Here is a 22,774-nt window from a genome sequence, read left to right as displayed (position 1 = left end):
AAAGAAATTATTGGGACTACAACTCCTTTTTATGTTTTACTATTACTTTCCTACTTTAGGAAAACTATTGCATTGTAGCTTTTTAAAAGTTGTTCAAGATTGTTTCAATGCTTAGTAAATATTTAGACATTTTTAGGACTATGTTACCTTTGCTATTCAAAGGATTCTTTGGGACGTTGACTATTCTTTTTGATCAGGAGGTCAAGTGAAATGCAACTTTCACGGTCCTTCCTTTTTAGACATAATATAACCTGTAAAACCCTTTCTTCACAGTGCAGCAATCTACAAACTGTATGTCATATGAGATATTGACTGTAGAGAAACCATGTTAATCTTACAGTTCATGAAATATAGGAAGCTAGGGAGTTTTTAGACACCTTGAAATCCATAATCCTAACAACAAGCCTAGCAGGAGGGCACTTACATTAAGTTGACTTCCACTCCATTTGTTGTCATTTTCAGGAGTTCATTACATCACAAAAGCTAAAACAGCTCTATGTGTTCAAACTGGTAAAATAACAGCTGCAAAAAGATATTACTGCTTTCTGTAAGTACAGGGCAATGAATGCTAAGGAGGAAGAAGAGCTATTTAAACTGAGAGACAATACTGGCACAGGAACAGATAGGTATTAACTACCTATGGAAATCTGAAGTTTTGTCACCATCAGAGAATGAAGTAATGGTAAAGCTTGAGGTAACAGTGAGGTCAAAACTTTAGCAGTTTAACAGGAGCTCTGTAAATTCATGGGATATTTTTGGTATTGTATATATTTATTAACAAAGGTGGGTGTCCCTAGTGCAATGTAACTTTGAATAATCCTAGTCTGCTCTGACAGTGAGTTGTTCCATCCTCTTGTAGCCACTGCTCTTCACTATGTCTACCAGTGGAGAATCAAAGCATACAGCTTTGATGGTACATTTCAGCATATTTCCCTTTAAAGTCTAATCTGAACAACTACAAAACCTGCTGACTCATCTGGAAACTATTCACAAAAACATATAATTTTTGCAAGGAATAGTGAAGATAGGATCACCCTTTTCATATATCAGCTTAAGGCAATTACAAATCATCAGAAGTTTTGCAGTTTCCTGTCCCCATGCAAATCCGCAGAGATGTGGCCAATTTATGAACTAATGTTATTTGCACATGCACAGCAGAATTTGATCTGCTTGCTAATTTTCTGACCATCCCAGTTTCATTACATGCATTTTCAAACTCAATTGAAAGGCTCACAGCTATTTACTTATTCTATCCATAAAGATAATCTTACATAGGAATGGTCCTGAATCTAAGGAAACACTAATTCAATGACAAGACTCTTACTAATTTCAGTGGGACCAAAGTTTCACTTTGAGAGATTAAATGCTACCTCTTCAATTGCTTCATCTTCTTATCTCTCTGCACTTCAGAACTCTGATCAAGCACAAGCTTATCTCTGATGGTATTGAGAACAGAATCTCTCTGACATGGTACATTTAAATCTCCATCGCCTCCTCTTCCAGAGTTGGCTTCAGACCAATGGTGTTTATAGCCACTGCATTAAGACTAGATTCCCCTTTCCTTGAGCCAAGGTTGAGAACCTTGGAAATAATATTTCATTACTGCCTGGCATATATCTATGTAACTTACTGACAGAAATATAAAGTATAAGTAAATACACATATGTATACATACACACACACACACACGTATATTCATTGGTCATTTTGTTCACATAGTGAATACACGTGAAAGGAAGTCTGACACAGATTCAGAAGATGGAGCTACTAAGAGATTTGCTCCAAAAATGTCACAGAGCTAGGGTCATATTTATGTCCTAGAAACAAACAGATTTTACCAATGCTAAAATATTATATATTTAGATTTAGATATCTTTGTTAGTATTGGTGTAGCCATCTGCTAGGTAGACTCCTAGGGGACAAGATTTAAGGTTTGAGCCTGCCCATGAAAATGAGAAAGGCTTAATGGACCAGATCAAAGTCTACTTAGATAAGCATTCTCTCTCCAACAGCAGATGCCTAAAGAATGTGCAGTTCTGGGACTTATTGAGGTAGAGGTGGTTTGTGTATTTTTAATAGTCCTAAGATGGATTTTATGAATTTGCTCAATTTGTTTCTAGAACCCATGTAGTTTGTCATCATTCAGAACACTGTTCCACAGTTCAGTTAGGCACAATGTGAAAAAAATCTCTTTTGAGACACCATCTGCTTGTTTCATTCGACGCCTGCTACTTCTCATATGGAACACAACGTTCCATGTTCACTTTCTCCATACTGCTCGTGATTTGGGAGAGACCTCTAGGACATCTTCCTTCTGCCATTTCTTTCCCAAGCTGAAAAGTCCTTGTGTAAACAGTTACTTCTCACATGGAAACCATGTAATATCTTCATTTTGCTTCTCTATTTTCTTTCCAGTTCTGCTTTGTCCTTTTACAGTTGAAGAAATGAGAACAGCACATTGAAGATTTCAGAACTGATTTATACAATGGTATAGCAATGTTCTTGGTTTTGTCCTGTGCTTCTGAGTTGTGTAGGCTGTGTAATAGAGTCACAAAGCATGGCTTTCCTTTAAAAAGGTATGCTGATTTTTTCTCATTGTAAATCTATTTGTGCTGGCTAATTTCATTATTTTATTATAAATTTTATAAATTTTTTATAAATTTTATCAATTTTCCTAGGGTAGATATCAAGTTTTCTAGCTTTTAGTTCCCTCCAACCTTCTAGCACTAAAGCCCCTAAAGTGCTTTTACTAAGGGTTGACTTACTATAGTCAAGAGTTCAGTTGCCCTCAGGTAATTTTGAACTCTTGGGTAAACACCATCTAGTCTTGCCCATTTGCTAATCCTCCTCTTGTTGGCTTGCTCAGTTTTTTTCCCTCCCCACACTGCAGTTTGAGCCGCAACAGACTTCAGAAAACAGCGATTAGATTCTCTGACGCACCTTCCTATAAAAAAATTCTCGGCGAAGCCTCCAGAGGATTCTTCACGGTAAACACGATCACAAAATATTAATTTATCGTTTACCTTTCAAAACACTATTTTCAGCAGCATTCAGCTGCCCTATGACTCCTCCCACATGCACAAACTAACGCCCACCGGAGCTGGACAAAGCAAACACATTTCTAAAAAATTTGTCAGGAAGTGAGAGCTAATTATGGTTACTGACTTCGGTATCCGTTCAGCAGTGATACCCGGACACCCTCTCCCTCCCCGCCCGCCCGCCACGGCCGCTCAACGGTCCCCGGCACGGCCGGCCCCGCCCCTCGGCCCTCCCGCCACGCCGCCGCGGGCGGGCGGGGCCAGGCGCGCTGCGGCGGCGCGCAGGGGCCGGGCGCAGTGCGCAGGCGCGGGCGGCGGCGTGTTTGAACGGTGGCGGGTGCGGGCAGCGGAGCGGAGCAGAGCAGAACTTTTTGGTCCTGCGCCGCGCCGCGAATGGAGTCCGTCCTGAAAGGTACCGGCCCGTCCGCACAGGAGGGGGCCGTCCTTCTCCCGAGGCAGCCCCGGGGCTGGAGCGGGCCCGTTTCTCAGCGCGACCCGGCCCCGTCCCCAGCCGTTTTCTCGGCGCTCCCCGGCGGAGAGCGGCCGGGCCGGGCCGGGCCGGGCTTGCCCGCTGCGGGGTGGCGGCTCGCCTCCTTCCCCGCCCGGCCTCTCCCTCCCGGGGCCGCCCGGCGCCAGGTCGGAGAGGAGCGCCGGCCTCTGGCGCGGGTTTAGCCCTCGCCCGCGCCGCGTCCGCCTCGTTTCGCCTCATGGCTCTGCGGGCGCAAGCAGGGGGCGGCCCGGAGCGCGTTTGGGAACGGGGCTGCCCCTCCGGTCCGCTGCAGGCCCGCCGGAAAGCGGCGGCGGGAGCGCGCCCTGCCCCATCCCCCGCCACGCAGCCCGGCCCGGGCGCCCTCGGGGCGGCGGTGCTGCGCCGTGACTGCCCTCGGCACGCCCTGCCCCGGGTCCCCCCACAGCCCCTTTAGGCCTCCTTAGGTTGCCCTCTGCTTCCCTTTTCCTCACTATCATTGCCTTCTTCGAGGCCTTCTAGCATAAGTAGCCCCTTTACAAGAACCTGGCTCTTCCCTTCCCAGAGCTAGTTTAAAAAAAGCAAAAAACTCCAAGCCCTTTCTCATCTTCGTTTTTGTCTACTGTACAAAAACTACAAAGTGTTTTGTCTCTCTTTGCAGCAGTGTTTTTAGTTAGCTAAAATTGACTAATTAGAATGCAAAATATACCTTTTATCCTTTGGGGATTTTTATCCTCCTTGGTTTTTTTTTTAAATCCTTTTTACCTTTTATAGTAGGTACATGCATTCCTCCAAGTTCCTTGTTAGAACTTTACTGATATTCTCCAACCTATTTTTCTAGCAGACCTATAACGGAAAAGGTTATAAAAATATTTGATATGAGAGGAAGTTACTGTGTTTTTTTTTTTTCCTAAAACAAGTGCAGTATTTTTCACAATAGAGCAGCCAAAGAAAACAGAGCAACTCTGACAAAAAGCTGCCCTGGTCCAGTAGTAAAATGGACATAATTAAAAAGAGAATTGATAGTAGACTTGTTCTAAGTTCCCATGTGTATTTGAAGTCACAGTGTTGATAATCAGTTGTTTTTTTTTCCCCCTCTGATCGGGCTAAGATAAGGAAGTGCTCTGTGTTTCTTGTTTCTCTTATATGGTAAAAACGTCTAGCAATTATAACATGCTAATTAATAACATGTTAATCTTTATAAAAGTACTTTTACTGTTTCAGCATTATTCTGTTTTGTATTTTGAGAGAAGACAGACGATACTACATACGCACTTCCGATTCATTATTAACTAAGATATATAAACAGTGTTTGCCAAGGATAACACTTACACTGGCATTTTCAATTTTATTCATTAGTTCTGAGAGTTGTCTGGCCTGCAGTTTGTTTAAAGTTATTCTTGGTGCACTAACAGCCTTCCAGTTTTCTGGAATTTTCCTAATGAGTCGCTACTCAAAGAAGAAATTGGTATGACCAGGGTAGCTATAAATCTTTTAGTCTAATGCCCATCCTAGGTAAAACTAATGAAGGGATTGCTATGAGTTTAATTTGCTCATCCCTCCCTGTCAATACATCTCTGTTGTTTTTGCAGGGGGAAAAAAACCCTCAGTCAAGCTGATTCATTCCTTGAAGAGATTCTGAATCTGGTTGTTAAAGGAAGCTGTGTAAATGTACAAAAAAGTCCTGTAAAACAACTGACTTGAAACATTGTTATATTAGGCTTGTGATCTGTACTTAGTTGTGTTATTCAATATAAATAAGGAACTAGTGAAATTTTAAGTCAGTTGGGAGTCCTTAAGTAATAATTCCATTACATTTTTCCCATTATGTTCTGGAATAACTTATGTTAAAATTTGATTGACTCAAAGGTTAGCAGTGTTTAAATAATGGTAAGGATAAGCAGACATGTAAAGATACTGTATTGCTTGATTAGCAGGTAATGTGTTTTAAGTTATTTAACAAATATCAAATGTAATAGTTTGTTCTATTACAGCTAATTTAAATACTCTTAAAAGGAATTTTCCTTCTGCTGCTAAGGTATGATATTCAGTTTATTAAAAGCTATAATTGCTGGGGAATGCAACATGTATAAAAGCAGAATTTTGTTGGGAAGACAGTTGAACCAGTTGTATCTCAGTATACTTACATGGCTGTTTGTAACTTTTCTCTGATCCAGGTATTTCAGCGTTTGTAGATGTTTGGTCATCTAACAGAACAGAAAACTACTCAAAAACCTTTGAACAGCAACTTCTTGATATGGGAGCAAAAGTAAGGAAACTATTTTGAAACAAATGGAATAGGAAGGCTCTTAATTACAAACTGTAGTTTACTTATTCTACTTGTCATGTATATTTATTTGTGGTGTGAGTTATGAAGTGCAGGAAGGAAGATAATCGCAGACCTGAGAACAGATGAAGGTGCTATAGAATTCTTACTAGTGTCAGGATGGGAAATGCATTTAAAGCATATGTGTATTTGTGTACGTATGTGTGTGTACACATACTCCTCGTATATTAGTATGCTACGTACCATGACATTTTATTCTCCCTCTCCTGCAAATGTGGTTCAGTTACAGAAAGTACCAGTAAAAACTCATCTAAGAGTCTTTGTGTATGTTTGAGTGATTTCTTGCCATATCAAACATGCTTGATTTGTAACTGCAAAAGATGTTTAACTGCCAGCTGTAAAACTTCAACCTGAGATTAAAGTCAGACTAGCATCTCCCCTTCTTGCACATTATCACTGGTTAATGGAGATTTTTACAGCCCACATTATGCTCTTAACGTTTGTGTGAACTCCCAGTGCTTTTTAAATGGGCGTGTTAGGTGTATCTCATTGTAATTTATTAAATTTTGCTTCTGTCCCTGAAGCCCCTCTTTCTGTATGATTTTAGCTGAGATGCCATGACAGAATAGAAGAACTGGTTTTATTATAAAAGCAAATGCAACTCACAATATATATCTTTTGAGTAAGAAATATTTCTTGTTATGTTCTTTTAAATTGTTCTATCAGACGTGTAGAATTCTGTTCTGATGATTTCTGGTTTCTCTCACAGAAAATAATGACTAAACAAAAGATTTCAAAATCCTTTCCCTATTTTGTGTTGATCAGAAAGTAGCTGAATGCGTTAAAAGGTACAAGCAGATGATACAATGAGCTTATTTAGCAGATGGCTATGACTGAAAAGGGGTGGTCCTCCTCCTTCATCACTTGATTCCTGGCCAGGTGCTCCCTTTGCTTTTATTGGGCTGATATTATTACATAATACATAATATTAAACTGAATTGGCTCACTTTAGCAGGAGAGAAAATTTCCCACTAGATTGTTGGTTGAGTGGTTGAGTCATCTCAAGGTAAGGTCAGTTAAGTGTCAGAGAACCTTTGGGGTTAAGGGAGGAGGCAGGAGAGGGAGACTGCTGCATGCAGCTGTACCCTTACTGTTGGTTTTGTTATGAGAGGAGAGCTTAAAGTGGTGCTTCTCCATAATTTGGAGGCAAAGCCACATCTAAGGATGTGGCCTCCTTAAGACATAGGCTGTGAGCCTGATGCTAGCCGAAGTGACTAAGAACTTATATCTGGAGTCATAACTTACTCCAAAAGAGGATCATTGGTCCTGTATAACCAGATATTTAAAATCTCATGGTTTGTGTCTTCTGTGAAGAGGTAAATCAGCTTACAACTAGAAAAATCTTTGGAAAAGTCAAATAGCTTTTTCTCAAAGCCAAACACAGATCCAGTATATTGGGAGCCAAATATAGTGGTGCAATTGAGAGTCACAACAGAAAGCTACACAGCTACTGCTCTTCGGTTGTGCTGAGAAGATGCTGCTGTAAAATATTGTCATAAGTGGGATCACAACAACTGATCAAACTGTCCTATACGTAGATGTTTAGTCCCCACAAAATGAAACTTTGGTTGTGAAGAATGGAGTAGCTAGAACTAGAAAGGCTTTCATTTGGTTGTCAATAGAGACTGATATCTAAAGACTTTTGAACAGTTGTACAATGTAATGAAAATCTGTGAGGTATGACACAAGCTGTTCTGACTTGGTTTTAGTATCTCACTTGTTAAGCGAAAAGGTTTATAGTTCATTTATAGTTCATGATGGTTCCACCCTTCCATGATGACTCCCTCAAAACTAGAAGTGATCTTTAATGATGAGATGAGGTTAACTTTTCTCTTTGGACCCGTGATAGCTTTGCTAAATAGAAGAGATGTAATGGTGATTTCTTTGGATAATGACAACTGATTTCTGTGCTGGCTGTTGCATAAAATCATGTTGGGCTACTTAAAAATGTTGAAAAAGTAGTGATATAGCTACAGTAGGGAGATGAAAAAGGTAACCTAGAGAAAAGAAGCTTGAAATCAAAAGGCTATTCTAGTCTGCCTTGTATCAGGAGTACTTGCTTCCAAAAAAAAAAAGGCAGTGCATTGGCTTGACTAATGAGACTTGGTTTTGGTTGCTTCAGGTTTTGTTGCTGAGATGGGAAAGATCAAAACAGTCCTTGACATGTTTAGAGAAAGGTTTTATGTTAATGTTTTGTGCAGAAAAAGTGGACTACTCTATCTAGTTTCATTAGCATTTTCTAATTAGCAGACTGAAAGATGAGCTCTCTGTGTACTTCTGCAGGTTTCAAAAACCTTCAACAAGCACGTGACCCATGTAGTCTTCAAAGAAGGACGTTTGGCTACATGGAGAAAAGCACAGAAGACTGGCGTAAAAATAGTTTCTGTACTCTGGGTGGAGAAGTGAGTAGTATTGAATATAATGAATGTGACTTGTTGCAGACAGAATGTGTTCTAGTACTGTTTTATTTAAGAACTTAAAATACAGTACCTGTTTGGGTTTTTTTATACACTTGAAATAGTGATAAATCTATGGGTAAATGATCCCTTTGCTATGATGACATTATTCCTATTGTAAAGCATATTACTTCTGCCAAAAAGGTAGAATGTTCTCTCTTGAAAAATAAATGTGTTATTAAAGTAGTTGCATAGTTGTTAACCACTGAGCGTTCCACTCCTTTGCTCTCAGATGGCATTCATAGGCAAGGCAGTGAAGACCAGATATTTATGTTGGATAGAATTCCTCCATTTCCATATGAAAAGGCAATTTCATCATCTATGCATAGCACCTCCCCAGATTCCATCAGGGACAAAAATGAAGGAGGTAATTGAACTTAATTCCCATAGACAGAGTATCTCCTAGCAAGTAAGGAAAAGGTCCATATGTAGTATGGCTCTTAAATGTGACAGGGTCAGAATGGCACTGCTTGAAAATTCTCAACTACCATATGGGAAAAGTTAAACTAAAAAAAAATATATCAAATTTAAGCCTTGCTGCAAGCCTGTGAGAAAATTTGCTTGTAGTCCATGTTTTTTCCTCTGAGTTTACTAAGTGGTTGTGAGGCTGAGCTTGGATTTCAGATAAGCTGTAACAACACTTAAAATCTTTAAAAATGTGCGTGTGTTCTACTCAAACACTCCAACGGATGAATTGCTGTAATAATGGAAAGAAAAATATAGGTTAAGTAAAAGGCCCTCTCCTATACTGGTAAAGTGCTACATGTGTGAAGAAACATCCGCTGCATAAATAGAAAGAAGAAGAAGAAGAAAAATAAAAAAACAACACCAGTATCTAAAGCCACAAAAGAAAATCAGGCAGTTCCGCAGAAACAAACTTTTTATTAGCGTATCAGATGTAGTAGCTAAAGCTGTACAATCCAGCTGGCTTTAATACTGAGGAAAAAAATGTGTTGTAAGTTCTCAAAACTGAATGTGAGTGATATAAAATGTTGTTTATATGAATATTTCCTTCTGTGACCTGGGGCTACCTGAGTGCATGTCAGATTAAGGGTCAGTGCAGCAGTGAATCTTTGGTTATAAAATTAAATATGCTTCTCAGATGGCTAATTGTGGAATTTAGAACCTTAGTCAGAGGAACTGTATTCTAGGACTTGGATATATTATAGTTTAATAAAAAAAAAAAAAATCAGATGAGTAGCATCTGCAACTGAAGAATGAGAGCGACTGCAAAGGAGCCTCCAAGATGTACTGTCATAATGGGGATACGATTTCTCTACAATACTCAACTTTAAAAAGGAGTCTACATAAAACTGAGAAAGTTTGTTTAAAAAGAAACCAAGACAGTGAAGGGGATAAAATCCTTGCTGGTATCATGGAGACTATTTAAAGCTCAAGTCCTATGCAATTGCTCTATCAAAACAGATTTTAGAAAGATGTGAAAGAAATTGGCATGGTAGAATAGTTTAAGTAAAATAAAAGAACAGATAATACAATTGAAGGAAAAATCAGTGCAGCTTCTGTTTAGGGAAGTTGTGACCTGTGGCTATGCTAGACACCTTTGAAGGAATCCATAAGGAACTGGACAAAGAAAATAAGATATAATCTATTTGGACCTATAAAAGGCAGTCAGCATGCCTCTGAAGGACTCTTTAATAAGCCATGTGGTGAAAGAATGTCCACGAATGGGTAAGTAACTCTAAAAAAGTTAAGATGCAGGAATAAATCATTGGTTTTGCTAACAGAGGAAGCTTATTAGTGGAGTCTTGCAGGGATATGTGCTGAGACTTGTGTGGTCCAACATATTATTAAATTACATGGAGAGGATGAATAGTGAGTTGGAAACATTTGCTGATGATATATTCTTGTCCTTATTTTAAAAACTTCATATTGTGAAGAATTGATAGGACTCTTCTCTTTGGTTGATCTCTGAAACCACTAAACAAGGAAGTAAGGAAGTAAGTCATAAATAATTACTCCAGCATCTCCTGACATTTCTGCTTTGTGCCAAATATTCTCCCACTTAACAGCTAATGTGTCCTCTACTTTGAAACTGTTATGTGTACACTAGTATTATTTTTCTCGGAGCACTGTTTGTGCCTCTAAGAGGAACATACCCTACGGTTTGAGAAATACTATAATACTCTTGTCCATAAAAAACAGTGCAAGCTATTAGAATGCAAAATTTTGTGCAGTATTCTTTATTGCATGATGTCTTGTTGGATGCTTAGTAGATTTTGAGTGCTCTCTCTCTGGTGATGTTCCTGAAACTTGTATTAGAAGCTTCTACCTTGTAGGGCAAGCCTCTCTTTATTTGCATCTAAAGTGAATGCAGTTCTACAGTTTAACAAGAAGTAATTTTATTGAGAAGGAAAGAAAACTTTTTGAAAGCTTATAAAAATGACAATTGAAAGTCCAATAAGACTCATAACTGCAGAGAGTAGAGTTAATGTATTAAAACATCTTTCAGATTTTTTCATTTTTTTTCTAAGAATGGTAGATATGTCTGTCTTTAAGAATAGTGCACAAGAATCATGGACTTGCTGTAAGATTCATTCAGATCAATTGCAAATTTAATTCAAAATGGGTGACACTTTCTGAATCAATGAGACATTTGAGTTGAAGCACTAAAAAAATTTTTCAATGAGCAATTTAAAAGAAAATACATAAAATAGAATTTGCTACATAAAATAGAATTGCTGAAATCTTTGTGTCCAAATTAAGTCCGAGAGGACTTAATGCTTACAAGTCAAATATACAGTTGGGAAACTCTACTTGTGTTTCCTTAATAAGGTAACTTGCTCCTGTCACAAGTATGATGTGCTAAATCATTTACACTCAGATTTGTTTGCAAAGCAAAAAATTCTTCTAAGTTCTTTAATACATAAATTTCTTCTGTTTAGCTTCTATGAGTATTAATTTAAACTTTAATGTAGCCTGCACCTCTGTAATGATTATTATTTAGAGGTTAATAATAGCCACTGAAGTCCAGGATGTTGAATAGCATCTCTATTTGATGCTCCAGGGAACTCTAAACTTGGTTAGTTGACAATTATATGTAGTTGTTTGGCTTTTTTTTTTACTCAAAACTGAGTAACTCTGAACATTAGATTGTAGTTCTAAAAATATGAACTTTAAAGCAGTTAGATCACTAGGTGTCACTAGAATCACAGTTTTATATGATTTCTGGAGAAATTCTAGTGTAGTCCATAAGGTTCCATACTCTTTCTCATAATCGGTTTTGTTACTGAAAAAACTGTTCAGGAATGAAATTATATTTGGCTATTTTGATCAAAAAACTTATTTTTTAAAATTTTTGTAAGGGGTTCTGCATTAATAACCAAATTCTTGTTTCAACATTATCCACAGCGTTCACAACTATGGTTGATTGTATCATACCCCAAGATAACATTTGTTCCAGTGTTCTTAAGTCAGTCTGTGAATACAAAGAGACAGGAAAATCTAGGAGTAAGGTATAAATTTGGTTGAAAAATAAGTCTGCATAAATATAGATTGCCCCTGGACTGGGGGGAGGCTGGAAATCAGAGAACTGGTAATAATGGATAAATTGTAAAAGCCAGGATCAGGTGAGGCCTCCCTCTTCACTTGTGTGAATAGAAGCATTTCCTTTTTCTTTCTATTTTCATGATATTCTGTAGATTGTAGTTGGGAGATTACTGTCATCGAAGTGTGCAAGTTAAGGTTAAGTATCTCTCTAGCCAGACTAGCGCTACAGTACCCAAAAAATTCAGGGCAAGGTTTGAGGTTCATGTGAATCTGGTCAGAAGAACTGAATAAAGGGAATTTTGAATGCACAGGGAATAACCCAGAGCACTGATGCAGCGGTTTTAGAGGACATCATTAGGACAAATAAATTTGTACAATGTCCTGTATTAAGCAGGTATGATATAGTTATGTTTTTTTAACATTGTAGTAGTAATGCTAAAGACAAACTTAGGAACAGTTGGTGCTTCACATGTAGACCTCGGACAAGTTTTTTGCAATAAAGGTTCTCATCCTAAAAAAGGATATTGATTGTTCTAATTTATTATACAGATGTCGAGAAACTGGAGTACGTGTTGATGAATCTTTATTTCCTGCAGTATATGCTAATGAAGGATTACCCTTGATTAAAAAAGTGAGTATGTAATTTAAAAAAGTGAGTATGTAATTTAAAAAAAATAATAATAATAGGCCCAGTTTAAGTGGACTTTAAATTTTGAGCTTGACTTCCTGACCTCAGGCATTTGAATTGTTTTGTTTCCAAACATACTGTAAATTGTATCTATCCATTTGAGCAGGTTTTTAAATATAGCTTATAGCTGTGATGATTTGACATCTTATCTGACAAAAGGGTAATAAAAGTGGAGATTTTCTATTCGTGAATAGAGATATGGAAATAAAGGTTTAAATGAAAATTTAATGACAATTGGCCATTAAAAAAAAAGCCAGAATGACTTCAGTGTGAGTGGTGTTCCATTGACTTGCAGGAAATCTTAAAATCCTGGTATTCAAAAAGAAAAAAAATCTTTTTAAAGCTTTAGCTTTGTTGCAAGCAAAAAAAAGTTAGACTGGTGGCATAGTCTAGATATTTCTGAAATCTAACCTAAGTGCTCTCAGGGCCTTTTCTACTTATTTTGTATTAAAATTCATTTTGGAAAACGTTAACTTCTGCAGTTATCTGTGACTCTCAAGGAGATAATTATAAATAGTGTAGAACAATAAACTGATAATACTGTGATAAAGAGATAGGTGCATAAGTACTTCTGGAAGTCTTATAGTATATACTTAATAGTTTTATATGTCTTGTAGCACAAATGTATGCAGCCAAAAGACTTTGTTGAAAAAACTCCAGAAAATGATAGAAAGCTGCAGAGAAGACTGGACCAGATGGCTAAAGAATTAGCTATACAAAAAATGGCAGGTAATGCTGGTAAGAACTACTTTAGAGTGAGATTCAAATATCTTGAAATTATTTCTTTAGAGCATTTAGAGTAGATTTCCATATGGCTTTTATGCATCTCACTGTAAAAAAGTTTAATTACTTCTTATAGAGTTGTTTGCAGGTTTGTGGTGTTATCAAGGCACATCTAGTGATGTTAGTATGTAGAACCTAAGTTTGATTTTTCAGAAAAGACTTTTGAAAAAGTTAATATATACATGCTATAGCAGCTTCAGATTAATGTACAAATGCATTTTCTTTGTGTAGAAACTGATATACCAGTTTTGTTATTTGAAGATGATGGTTCGCTTGTATATAGCCCTGTTAATAAGATAAAAGATCAATGTAGTGCAATGGAAAGAAGAATAAAGGAGATGAAGGAAAAGAGGGAAAATCTGTCTCTTACTGGTAAGAAGTTAAATTTTATTTATTCATAAACAGGTGCAAATGGCTTACCATCTTTATTGCTGAATTTTGGCACTTTTGTCTTGCTCCATCCTTTAGGCTTTTTTTTTTCCATACATTACTTATCTTGAAACCTTTGCTTACCTTGACTTGAAATGAAAATATTTAATTACAAAGGCATACATACTTAAACTAGACATGACTTGCTATCCTAACTACCTTAGAAGGATGTGATCTTGAGCTGGTACCATCAAAGTCAGTTAGGGTTTGTCATTACATGGATAAGCATTTCTAAAGGCATTAGTCCAGTAGTGCCCATAACTCACTAAAACGAAGGCTTGCCAGTTGGAGCTTTGAATCTTTGACCTAGCTAGCGCTAAGGTAGGCAGTTGTTATTTTGACTGTGCTGCTGGTCTAAATGATATGCACAGAATAGGTAGTACTTGTTTCCTCCTGCAGTTCAGTGTTAGAACTATGTTTCTGCCCATTTGAAGAATTATATATTTTACAGCTGCTTTGTTATGATTTGACTTCAGTGCCTCTTATGTATGATGACTGGACCCAAAAGCTGAGTATCATTTGTATTTGAACTGAGCTGAGCATCAGTGAGCTTTCGAAGCTGAGCCCTTCTGTGTATTCCGTGCCCCTGACCACCTTATCAGTTTGGCTGCACATTCTCCTTTCCAGTAGATGTGAATGTTTTAACTCTTAATTTCCTTCTATTGAAATGGTAGGAGAAATTATGGAACACCTTTTTTGCAAAAAGGAATTCTTGAACAGTCATAGGACTGTTCAAGAGTACTAATGTATAAATTGGACTTTCTAAACTTGTGAATTGTTACAACTGTACAGCAAGATCCTTAATCTTATTTCCTGTTAAGTTTTAATATTAACACTTTAATTGACAAAGATTTTGATTTTTTGTCTACAGTGACTTTGCAAAATTAAAATTACAAAGTTTAGGACTTAAGACCCTGATTCTTTAAAGTACTTCAATATGATGTGCAGTGTCCCCTTGAACTAATGGGAAGGCTTAAATATTTAATTGATCAGGTATAAACTATTAAAAGCACTGAGATTTAAAATTACATGTTTCTAAGTTTTGCTTTGTTGCTGAAGCAGTATTCACTTCAACAAATAATCAGATTTTTCAGTACTTAAAGTTAAGAGTGCTTCCATACTCCCAGGCCAACAGTTTAAAAAGGAGTCCAAAACTGATGAGCCATATGTCTAGGTACTGAAGAATGGGATTTAAAAATAAACTCAGTTGAGCAAATCTAGATGACTTCAAAATACAGATCCTAGTGAATTATATCTAGATTTCTGCTTTCAACTCATTTGGACAGATATTTATTCTGTGTTAGCATTTGTGTTACCTTTCAGTAAAAGTATGAATGAGGTCTAAATTTTGTTGTTTAGTATTTAAAAAAATAAGTATTTAAATGTACATCATATTTTATAGTAATATTTGAAGCTTCAAAAAGTCTATACCAGATACACTTTGAGGTTTATCACTTCAAAAATTCTTATGGAAAGAATGTGAAGAACTAGTGGCATATGGATGAGAAATTAAACTTAATTTATTTTAGCATGGCTTGTATTTTATGTTTTGTTTTGAAGTGTTAAGGTAATACCTTCAAAATCTTTGAAAAGCATTTCTCCTATATCAAGGCATTACTGCTAATTGCAGAATTTGAGTTTATTTAGTAAAAAAAAAAAAAAAAAAACCCTCAGATGGCTTAGAAATGTCCTTATATTTCATCAATTGTATTTTGGTTTCAGAAAAAAATGGTGCTGAGTTTTCTAGAAATCAGATAAAAATTTTAGACTATCTAATGGCTTTTTTATTGGTGATATTAATTTTAAATACTGCCTAAGCAGTCTGATAAGTATTTGTATGTTTATAGTTAGTCATCAAAGCAATCACTTACCTCTTATCATTGAGCTGTTTGAAATATGATTAGATGCTATGAAAATCTGTTTGTTTGCAGATAGGGCTAACTGATCTATTATTAATCAATTTCTAGCTTCACAGATATCTCAGATACCTCCATGTAATTCACCAAAAGACTGCCACCTGTCAACCTGCATTTTAACTGATTCAGCAGATGTGTTGCCAGGTAATTAACACAACTTCTGTATATTTACTTTAGAATGTGCAGTGATATAATTGTGTACTGAAATAGGAACTTTGTGTTTGCTGTATTGTTTATATTTAAAGTTGAATTATTTTAGGTTTCTTAACTGATAAAGTATGTAGAACTAAGAATTCAGGGAAAATGGAGCATGAAAAATCACTTAGGATAAATTCCCTGCCTTACTGCTGGATTGATTGTGTCATCTTCCCTTCTTTTCTCATCCAATTCCCCATTAGCTTGTTATCCTAGCGTTCTATCAGTTTTTCTGTTCTTGCAGTGATCTTGTATAAAACACAATGTGTATGTTTAACAGTGTGATTTAGGAAGCAAAAAAGAGAATTGAAGACAACTGTTCAACACATGTTAATGCAGATATGAAACATTTTAATGATGAAGACAATGTAAAAATCTGAATTTAGAAGAAAAGCAAATGTGCTATCCAGCTAAAATATTCAGGGAGTGAAGACAAAAGTGCAAATGACGAGAATAAAAATAAATCAGCTTTTGAATTTTTTTATGGTTGCAGATGAATTAAATAGTTCATGTTATCAAGGTTCTTACTCTGATGCTCAGGAAGCTAGGCATTTGTTCATGTGTTTTGGCATAGTAGTAGGACCTAAGGGGGATGGTTACTCTGAAGGTGGTTGATCTACATCAGCGTGCATCTTTATTCATTTTATTTTTGCTGTTGCATACTTCAGATCTCTTTGCTCATGTGACCGACATGAGACATGAACAGCAGTCGGATGCTAATGATTGACTGCAGCTTTTAGAATTAATTATGAGGGGCCCTTGGGTGGCCTGACTAGTTTTCTGTTCTACCATGAGAGTAAGCTACAGCTTAAACTTTTTTCAAATGTTGTATTTTATTGACGACATACAGAAATTCTGCCACTGTGCCCTAAATGAGAATAGGGGCAAAAATTATACAAAGCAGGGTTCTGTAGCCGTCGTTGAGACTGGTTGTTATTTCTTAATGCAGTGTTGTGGAGAAGTAATAGTTCAATTCTGAAAGTAGCACAGCTATGCCAACAAACTCTTTATCTTGGTGAATAAATCATGTGCTGAGAAGGTTGGACATTATTATTTGAGAGCTTCATCTTGAGTTTGTTCCCCAGCATTTTGACTGCACAATGTAATCTTACATCAAGAAAAGACCTGCACATCCCTTTAAGAGATCCAGCATAGCTTCTATTTCTGAGGTGTTATGATGGTGACCCTTTTGTTTGCACTTATGAGACATAGGAGAGTATATTAGTTAATAAAGATTAAAAGATTTGAAGAATCCAGTTTAATTAGAGGACATCAATTAAGATGTTTTCAGTTGTCATTTTGGGTGTCTGATCATGTCATGTGAAACCTCTCCATGTCTTTCATTATTCTGAATTTAGCTAGGCTACACTGTATGTTTAAAAGTATTTATGTTTAGTAAGCAATTAACATCAAGACTTCCTCTAAAACCTACAGGAGCAATTACAGAAGGAGTAAGGAGCTGAAGCTTTGCACCCAACAGTGCATATTAATATAAATATTTGTTGCAATAAATATTAGAGTGCAGGACCTTAGAGTACAGGAGAGCTAGATTTTTAAATGCATATTCTAAATAATTAAAGGTTCTAGCCTGTTCCAGAGGAAATTTTTGCAAAGAGTTGTGAATAGATCCTATGTTACCCCCATTTCATTGCAAAGTTGCTTCATGAAAATAGCTATAAGAAACAATACATTTTTCCATATTCTAGTTGTTTTTAATATACTATTTTGATGTATGTGGTACAGTAATACCACATTGTATTTAACTTCATCTTAACTCTAGGGAGAATACAAGGTGGTGGTGGTAATGCTGTGGTAGCAAAAATGCTTATTTAATTTCCAGTATTATTATAGCTAGCTTTATCAATGTAAATGTGCTTTGTGTGCTATTTTCTCCACATAGTTAAGAATGAGAGTTCTTCTACTGCTTTGTTTTAAAGAAGCAGAGCAGAATTTGGGGATACTTATTACCACATAAGAAGATATGCTAGCTAGTGCTATTCTCACTCCTTGCCAACATAGAACTTGCTTTGTTTCTAATCCATTTTCTGTTTAATTGTTGTTACTAACTTAGCCACAATTCAGACATATATGGCTAAATACTTGTTTACTTCTTTCAATAACTTCATATTTGTTTTACTAAGAAATTTTGAACTGTTTCTGCTGTGTTAAATGTTTATATTGTTGCTCTTCGTATTTTGCAGAAAAACAGATGGAAGACTGCTTAAACTCAAGTTTTGATGATCTTTGGGGAACTGATAAATTCAAAAGGCGGAAAACAGAGGTAGCTGAACACATCTGTGATACTCAGAGTGATGTACGTATTTCCATGAGTGCGTCACTGAATTCTCCATCATGTAGCTATGACCAGAAGAGTTTAACCCCAAAGCGATCTAGCAGGAGATGCTTAGGTAAAAAACAGATTTTGCAACACACGTTGGATGGTAAACTGTCTTCAGAAAAGAAAGATTTTAAAAAGTTTCCAAACAAAAATCGGATTGGTGAAAATACCATAACTCCTTCAGTCACAAACAAAAGTTCACTTCCCCAAATCAAGGGGTTGGGTCATGTTACTCCTTCTGAAAAAATAGTCCAGTTAAATACTACTCCTCCTCTGATTGGCAGTCACTCTAATTCACCAGTGAGCAGTGAAGACTTAAATACATGTTCATTTGGTAGAAGTTTTCCTGTTGATATAAGTGATTGTATGCTTGAAGACGAAAGGAAGAAGAAACCAAAAGTACGATCTAGTTTGAAACCAGCTACCTCAGAACTGGATGCGTCAGGGTCTAAAAAAGAGTTCCTGCAAGCAGTTACTACATATAACAAGCCTTTGTGCACTGAGGAGGTGTCTTATGAAGATTACTTTTCATCATCTAATTTGAATGCAAATGAAGTACAGATATGGGTACCAAAGAAATCACAGAATCCTCCTGAAGTTTGTCGCAATGACTTTTTTAGAAAAATAGAGTCACTTGATGAGAGTTTCAATAAGCCTCATGCTACTTCTGAGAGAAGTAGGGAAAAATCTATTCCAGCAAATGATGTTTCGTTAGAGAACAACTTCAAACCAACTGAACCTTCGGAAAGCATACTATTAAATTGTATGTCAGATGGTGAAAACGCTGAGAATACAGAAGCTCTAGATTCTGACATCGTGACTAGACATGCTCACGACAAATCCTACAGAACCAATATGAATTACTGTACTCGCACTACTGGTAAGTTGCTGCATAGCACTGGAAAGTGAAAAGATATTATCATGCTTCATTAGAAATATTTGTGCAACTAAATTGCAAAATAAATTTTCATTTCCAAGGGAAAATGTATTTCAGAATTACATCAAAAGAAGAAAATGCTGCAGTGGTGACTTTTTTTCTGAATGAAATAAGTGAGTGCATGGGAGCCAAAAGAACACCTATTTATTTTCCCATACATTACAAATATAAAGAAGGCACCGAGAAATAAGGGAACTGTGCTCACAAAATGCAACAAAAGTATATGAGCCTTCTTTTTCCCCTAATACCTGGGATTCTGTAAACTGCTATTCTTCTAGAGTATTCTTAAAAACCACAGTCCTCCTGTTTTAAATGCTATGGTACTCTTGTAAATTGGTTATAAGTAATTTTTAATCATAGGGTCCCTTGCTTAGATTATTTTTATTTCACAAATTAAAATGGCTACTTCAAATTATTTGCAGTTAAAGGCTTAAAAACTCTAGGAAAACCTAATTTTGAAGTTAGCAATTTCTAACTTGTGTTATAATGAAGACTGAGTTAGAAATTAGAGAGCACATGCAAGAATTGCAAAACAAACACCTTTTTCAACCAAAATTTTTTATATGGAACTGATCCTAGTTTTTAATAATTTAAAGAATATTTTCTATATTTAAGCATTTTCAGGTTGGCTTAGCCTCAGTTATTTCAATATAGTTGTAGATTAGAATATTGCGTCTCAGGAACTTCACTGAAAAATGCTCCTAACTTGCATTGTGGTAATTACTTCCAGGTGTTGGTATTTTGATGTCTGTCTGTCAGCCTTTACATAGGGTTAATTATTTGTAATTATGATTGTATATTTTAGCCAGATTTTTCCCAGAAAGTTCTGGAACAGTGCATTAATAAATTATGGTAAATTTAATACTAATTTAAAGGGCTGGACAGACTTGGTATCAGACTTATGAAATCATCTGGTAGAAAAACTAAAAGGTGGCTGTACATGTATCTGTGGGATTTAAGTTGCTGAACTATGAGCTGTTGTGTCGAGTTCACTATGTCTGTATTAATACCTGGGGCACATCATTATAGCATAGTTTTGAAAAAATTGTTGATGCAAGTGTATGCTCATACAAGTGTACATGTACATCCGCATGTGTATGAACTCACTGTACATGTTTTATACCATGTGGCCATGTACTAGAAGATGATCTTTAAATGTATTTTTTAATGTCAAAAACCAGTCAGTTTTTCCTTAATCACAAAAACAAATGAGGAGACTCAATTCTAACATAAATTTTAGTGATTCAGTATGAACAATGTTTTAACATGCTACACTTTTATTTTCTCACTGGTCAACATGCTTAAACTAATAGATTTTGGAGGAGAAGAAAATGCAGTATCCAACAAACAAGAGTTTATCAGATATTTATACTGTTTCTCCCTTTTGGTTAGTTAGGAACTTTGTAAATCTCAAGTTGTCCCTCTAGTGATTTTAATAATATCATTTATCAGTGATGGCCATTTTCCTTAAAGGAAAATATGATTTCATCAGCTTTGTGCATGTGCTGGGTAGTCAAGTAGAACCTTGAGCGTGACAGCTCAAGTCAGCTGTCTTGAAAATGGGAGAGAGTGATAACAAAGTGAGTTGTATTTTACGTAATAATACAAGTTCTGTGGGAAAAATGAAAATCTTGTTTTAAACTTCTAGTTACTGTGATGTTGTAATGTTGAATCATGTGTTTTATTAAATATTGACTTAATATATTTTCTTATTTTTATTTTGCTTGAATGTAAGTTATTGTTCATGTTAATGAGTAAATAAATAGTAATTGTGTTGACCTTTTTCCGTATGTTCTAGGTGATTGAAGAGTGGTAAATACAGTATATTATTTTTAAAAACTAAAGGGGTCTCTTCACTCATCACATGTATGGATAGGAATATTCAGATATCCATATAAGATTTAATTATATATCTGTATATATTTTAAATATCAAACACTTTTCTTGCCCATTTTCTCCTTGTGTTTTTAGGTCAGTGGTTGTCTTACCCAATGTCTTTAATGAAAAGCAGTAAGATTTTGATAAGCATTCTGTGTATAGACTAACTGCAACCTTTGATTTTAACGTAGAAGTGTAATATGTAGGCTAACCAGGGACTAACTTTTCAAGTCCTAATGCTTATGTTGTAGCAAACTTCAGAAGTTCCTTTTTAGGGCACTCTCATGGCCATCCATTTCTTCTGCTGAACAGCACAAGCATAAATCTGACTAATTTTTATTTTGTTCAAGTTATAAATTACGTAGAGATCTGTCACAGATGGAAGAGTTGAAATTAATTAGGAGTTATAAGAATATATTAAAAAAAAACCAAACTTTCCCACTCAGATTCCCATTTTCACCAGAAATAACCATGAGGAAGATGAAATGAGTTTTCTATCCTTCTGATTAAAGCAGTCACATTTGATATATTTCAGTGCTGTGCAATCAATAACTGTTGTGTAACTGGTTTTTGCATGTCAGCACCAAGATTTTCAGCAATTACAGGGTCAGAAATGGGTAGGTTTTCTCTGTCGTGAATATAAGTTTATGGAAATGCAATAATGTTACTTTCTGTGAAAGTTAAAAATCTATGTTAGAAGGGATGTCTAAAAATTTCCATGTCATTCAAGCTGTGAATTGCATTGCTTCAAAGTCCAGTTCATATGCTTATAATTTCTTTTGGTAGGGCTGATTGTAAGATAAGTTGGCGCTTGAACTACATGGTTTAGAATGCTAACACTTGCTTACTTGCTTCTAAGATTTTATCATCTAACAATCACTTAGAAACTTGAACCTGGACTTACTATTATTTCTAGTCTCAACAATAAAGTTAACCCAGTTGAGTGAATTTTAGATATTTATGGTGAATGTTGAAAGCAAGTATTATCTTGTTTGGCAAGAGATGCAAACTAAGATCCATTACAGTCTACTGGACTTAGTTCAAGGTTAAAATGAGGAATCTAGAATATCTTTATTTGTTGCAAAGTTGAACAAGTTGAATTTATTTAGATGAATGAATTTTACCTGAGATTCTAGGTCCAGAATTTCAAGATGAGTGCTTAATGCTGCTAAAATACGATCTATTTCTTTAAAAACACACATTTGAATCTGCTTAGATTTGATCTGCTTTTATTAACTTTTTTCCAGTTTTGAAAGAAAAGCCCTCAAATGTATTGGATGATGTCTTTTACTGACATTACTTTATTAGTGTCCTTTATTAAGCAAGTAAGGGATGATGAAGACAGTTATTTCTTGTTTGATTTCTTTCATTTGTCTTTGCAAAAAGATTAATTGTAGCTAATTATTAAAACAAAAAAGGATAAGCATTTCAGAATAGAGAAATAGGTTGAGGATTATTTCAATGTTAGAATTACAAAGGCTGATGACGCTTGTCCTATAGCAGATTACAAAGTAGATAAAATTGTTTCTGAACCATTAAGAGGGTCTCTTTGAGAACCCTGTGGACACAAGCTTTTGGAGAGCTTGAAAGTGTGTTCTGATTAGCCATTACTTAATATCTGCCCACCCTGAAATAATGACACAAGTTATTAAATATTCTGTAAATGCATACTTACAGGATTAAGAATGATGAGAAAGACTGACTTTGTTCACAGTTAGGGTAAGCAACTCTGGATAAGTACAAAATAGTAGATGTGATATAGTTTACTTTCAGCGAGACTGTTTGTTACAATATTC

General features: G+C 36.0%; 1 protein-coding gene across 6 annotated transcripts in view; it reads left to right on the top strand.

Annotated features, from left to right (window-relative positions):
• Window positions 1–3,363: 3,363 nt before the first annotated feature.
• The window catches only part of MCPH1 (microcephalin 1), a 135,849-nt gene continuing 116,438 nt past the window's right edge, over window positions 3,364–22,774 (top strand). For 3 of the 6 annotated variants that reach the window (XM_067294215.1, XM_067294209.1, XM_067294213.1), the window contains exons 1-8: window positions 3,364–3,450; window positions 5,682–5,773; window positions 8,135–8,253; window positions 12,364–12,445; window positions 13,120–13,240; window positions 13,517–13,657; window positions 15,682–15,774; window positions 18,027–19,043. In XM_067294215.1, the coding sequence (XP_067150316.1) occupies window positions 3,432–3,450; window positions 5,682–5,773; window positions 8,135–8,253; window positions 12,364–12,445; window positions 13,120–13,240; window positions 13,517–13,657; window positions 15,682–15,774; window positions 18,027–19,043 (1,684 nt within the window). In that variant the 5' untranslated portion in view covers window positions 3,364–3,431. The remainder of the gene's footprint in view (window positions 3,451–5,681; window positions 5,774–8,134; window positions 8,254–12,363; window positions 12,446–13,119; window positions 13,241–13,516; window positions 13,658–15,681; window positions 15,775–18,026; window positions 19,044–22,774) is intronic. The other 3 variants (XM_067294210.1, XM_067294211.1, XM_067294212.1) reach the window with 3 other exon arrangements.

Source organism: Apteryx mantelli, chromosome 3, assembly GCF_036417845.1.
Source record: "Apteryx mantelli isolate bAptMan1 chromosome 3, bAptMan1.hap1, whole genome shotgun sequence".
NCBI classification, from domain to species: domain Eukaryota; kingdom Metazoa; phylum Chordata; class Aves; order Apterygiformes; family Apterygidae; genus Apteryx; species Apteryx mantelli.
This window is presented reverse-complemented; position numbering and strand designations above follow the sequence as displayed.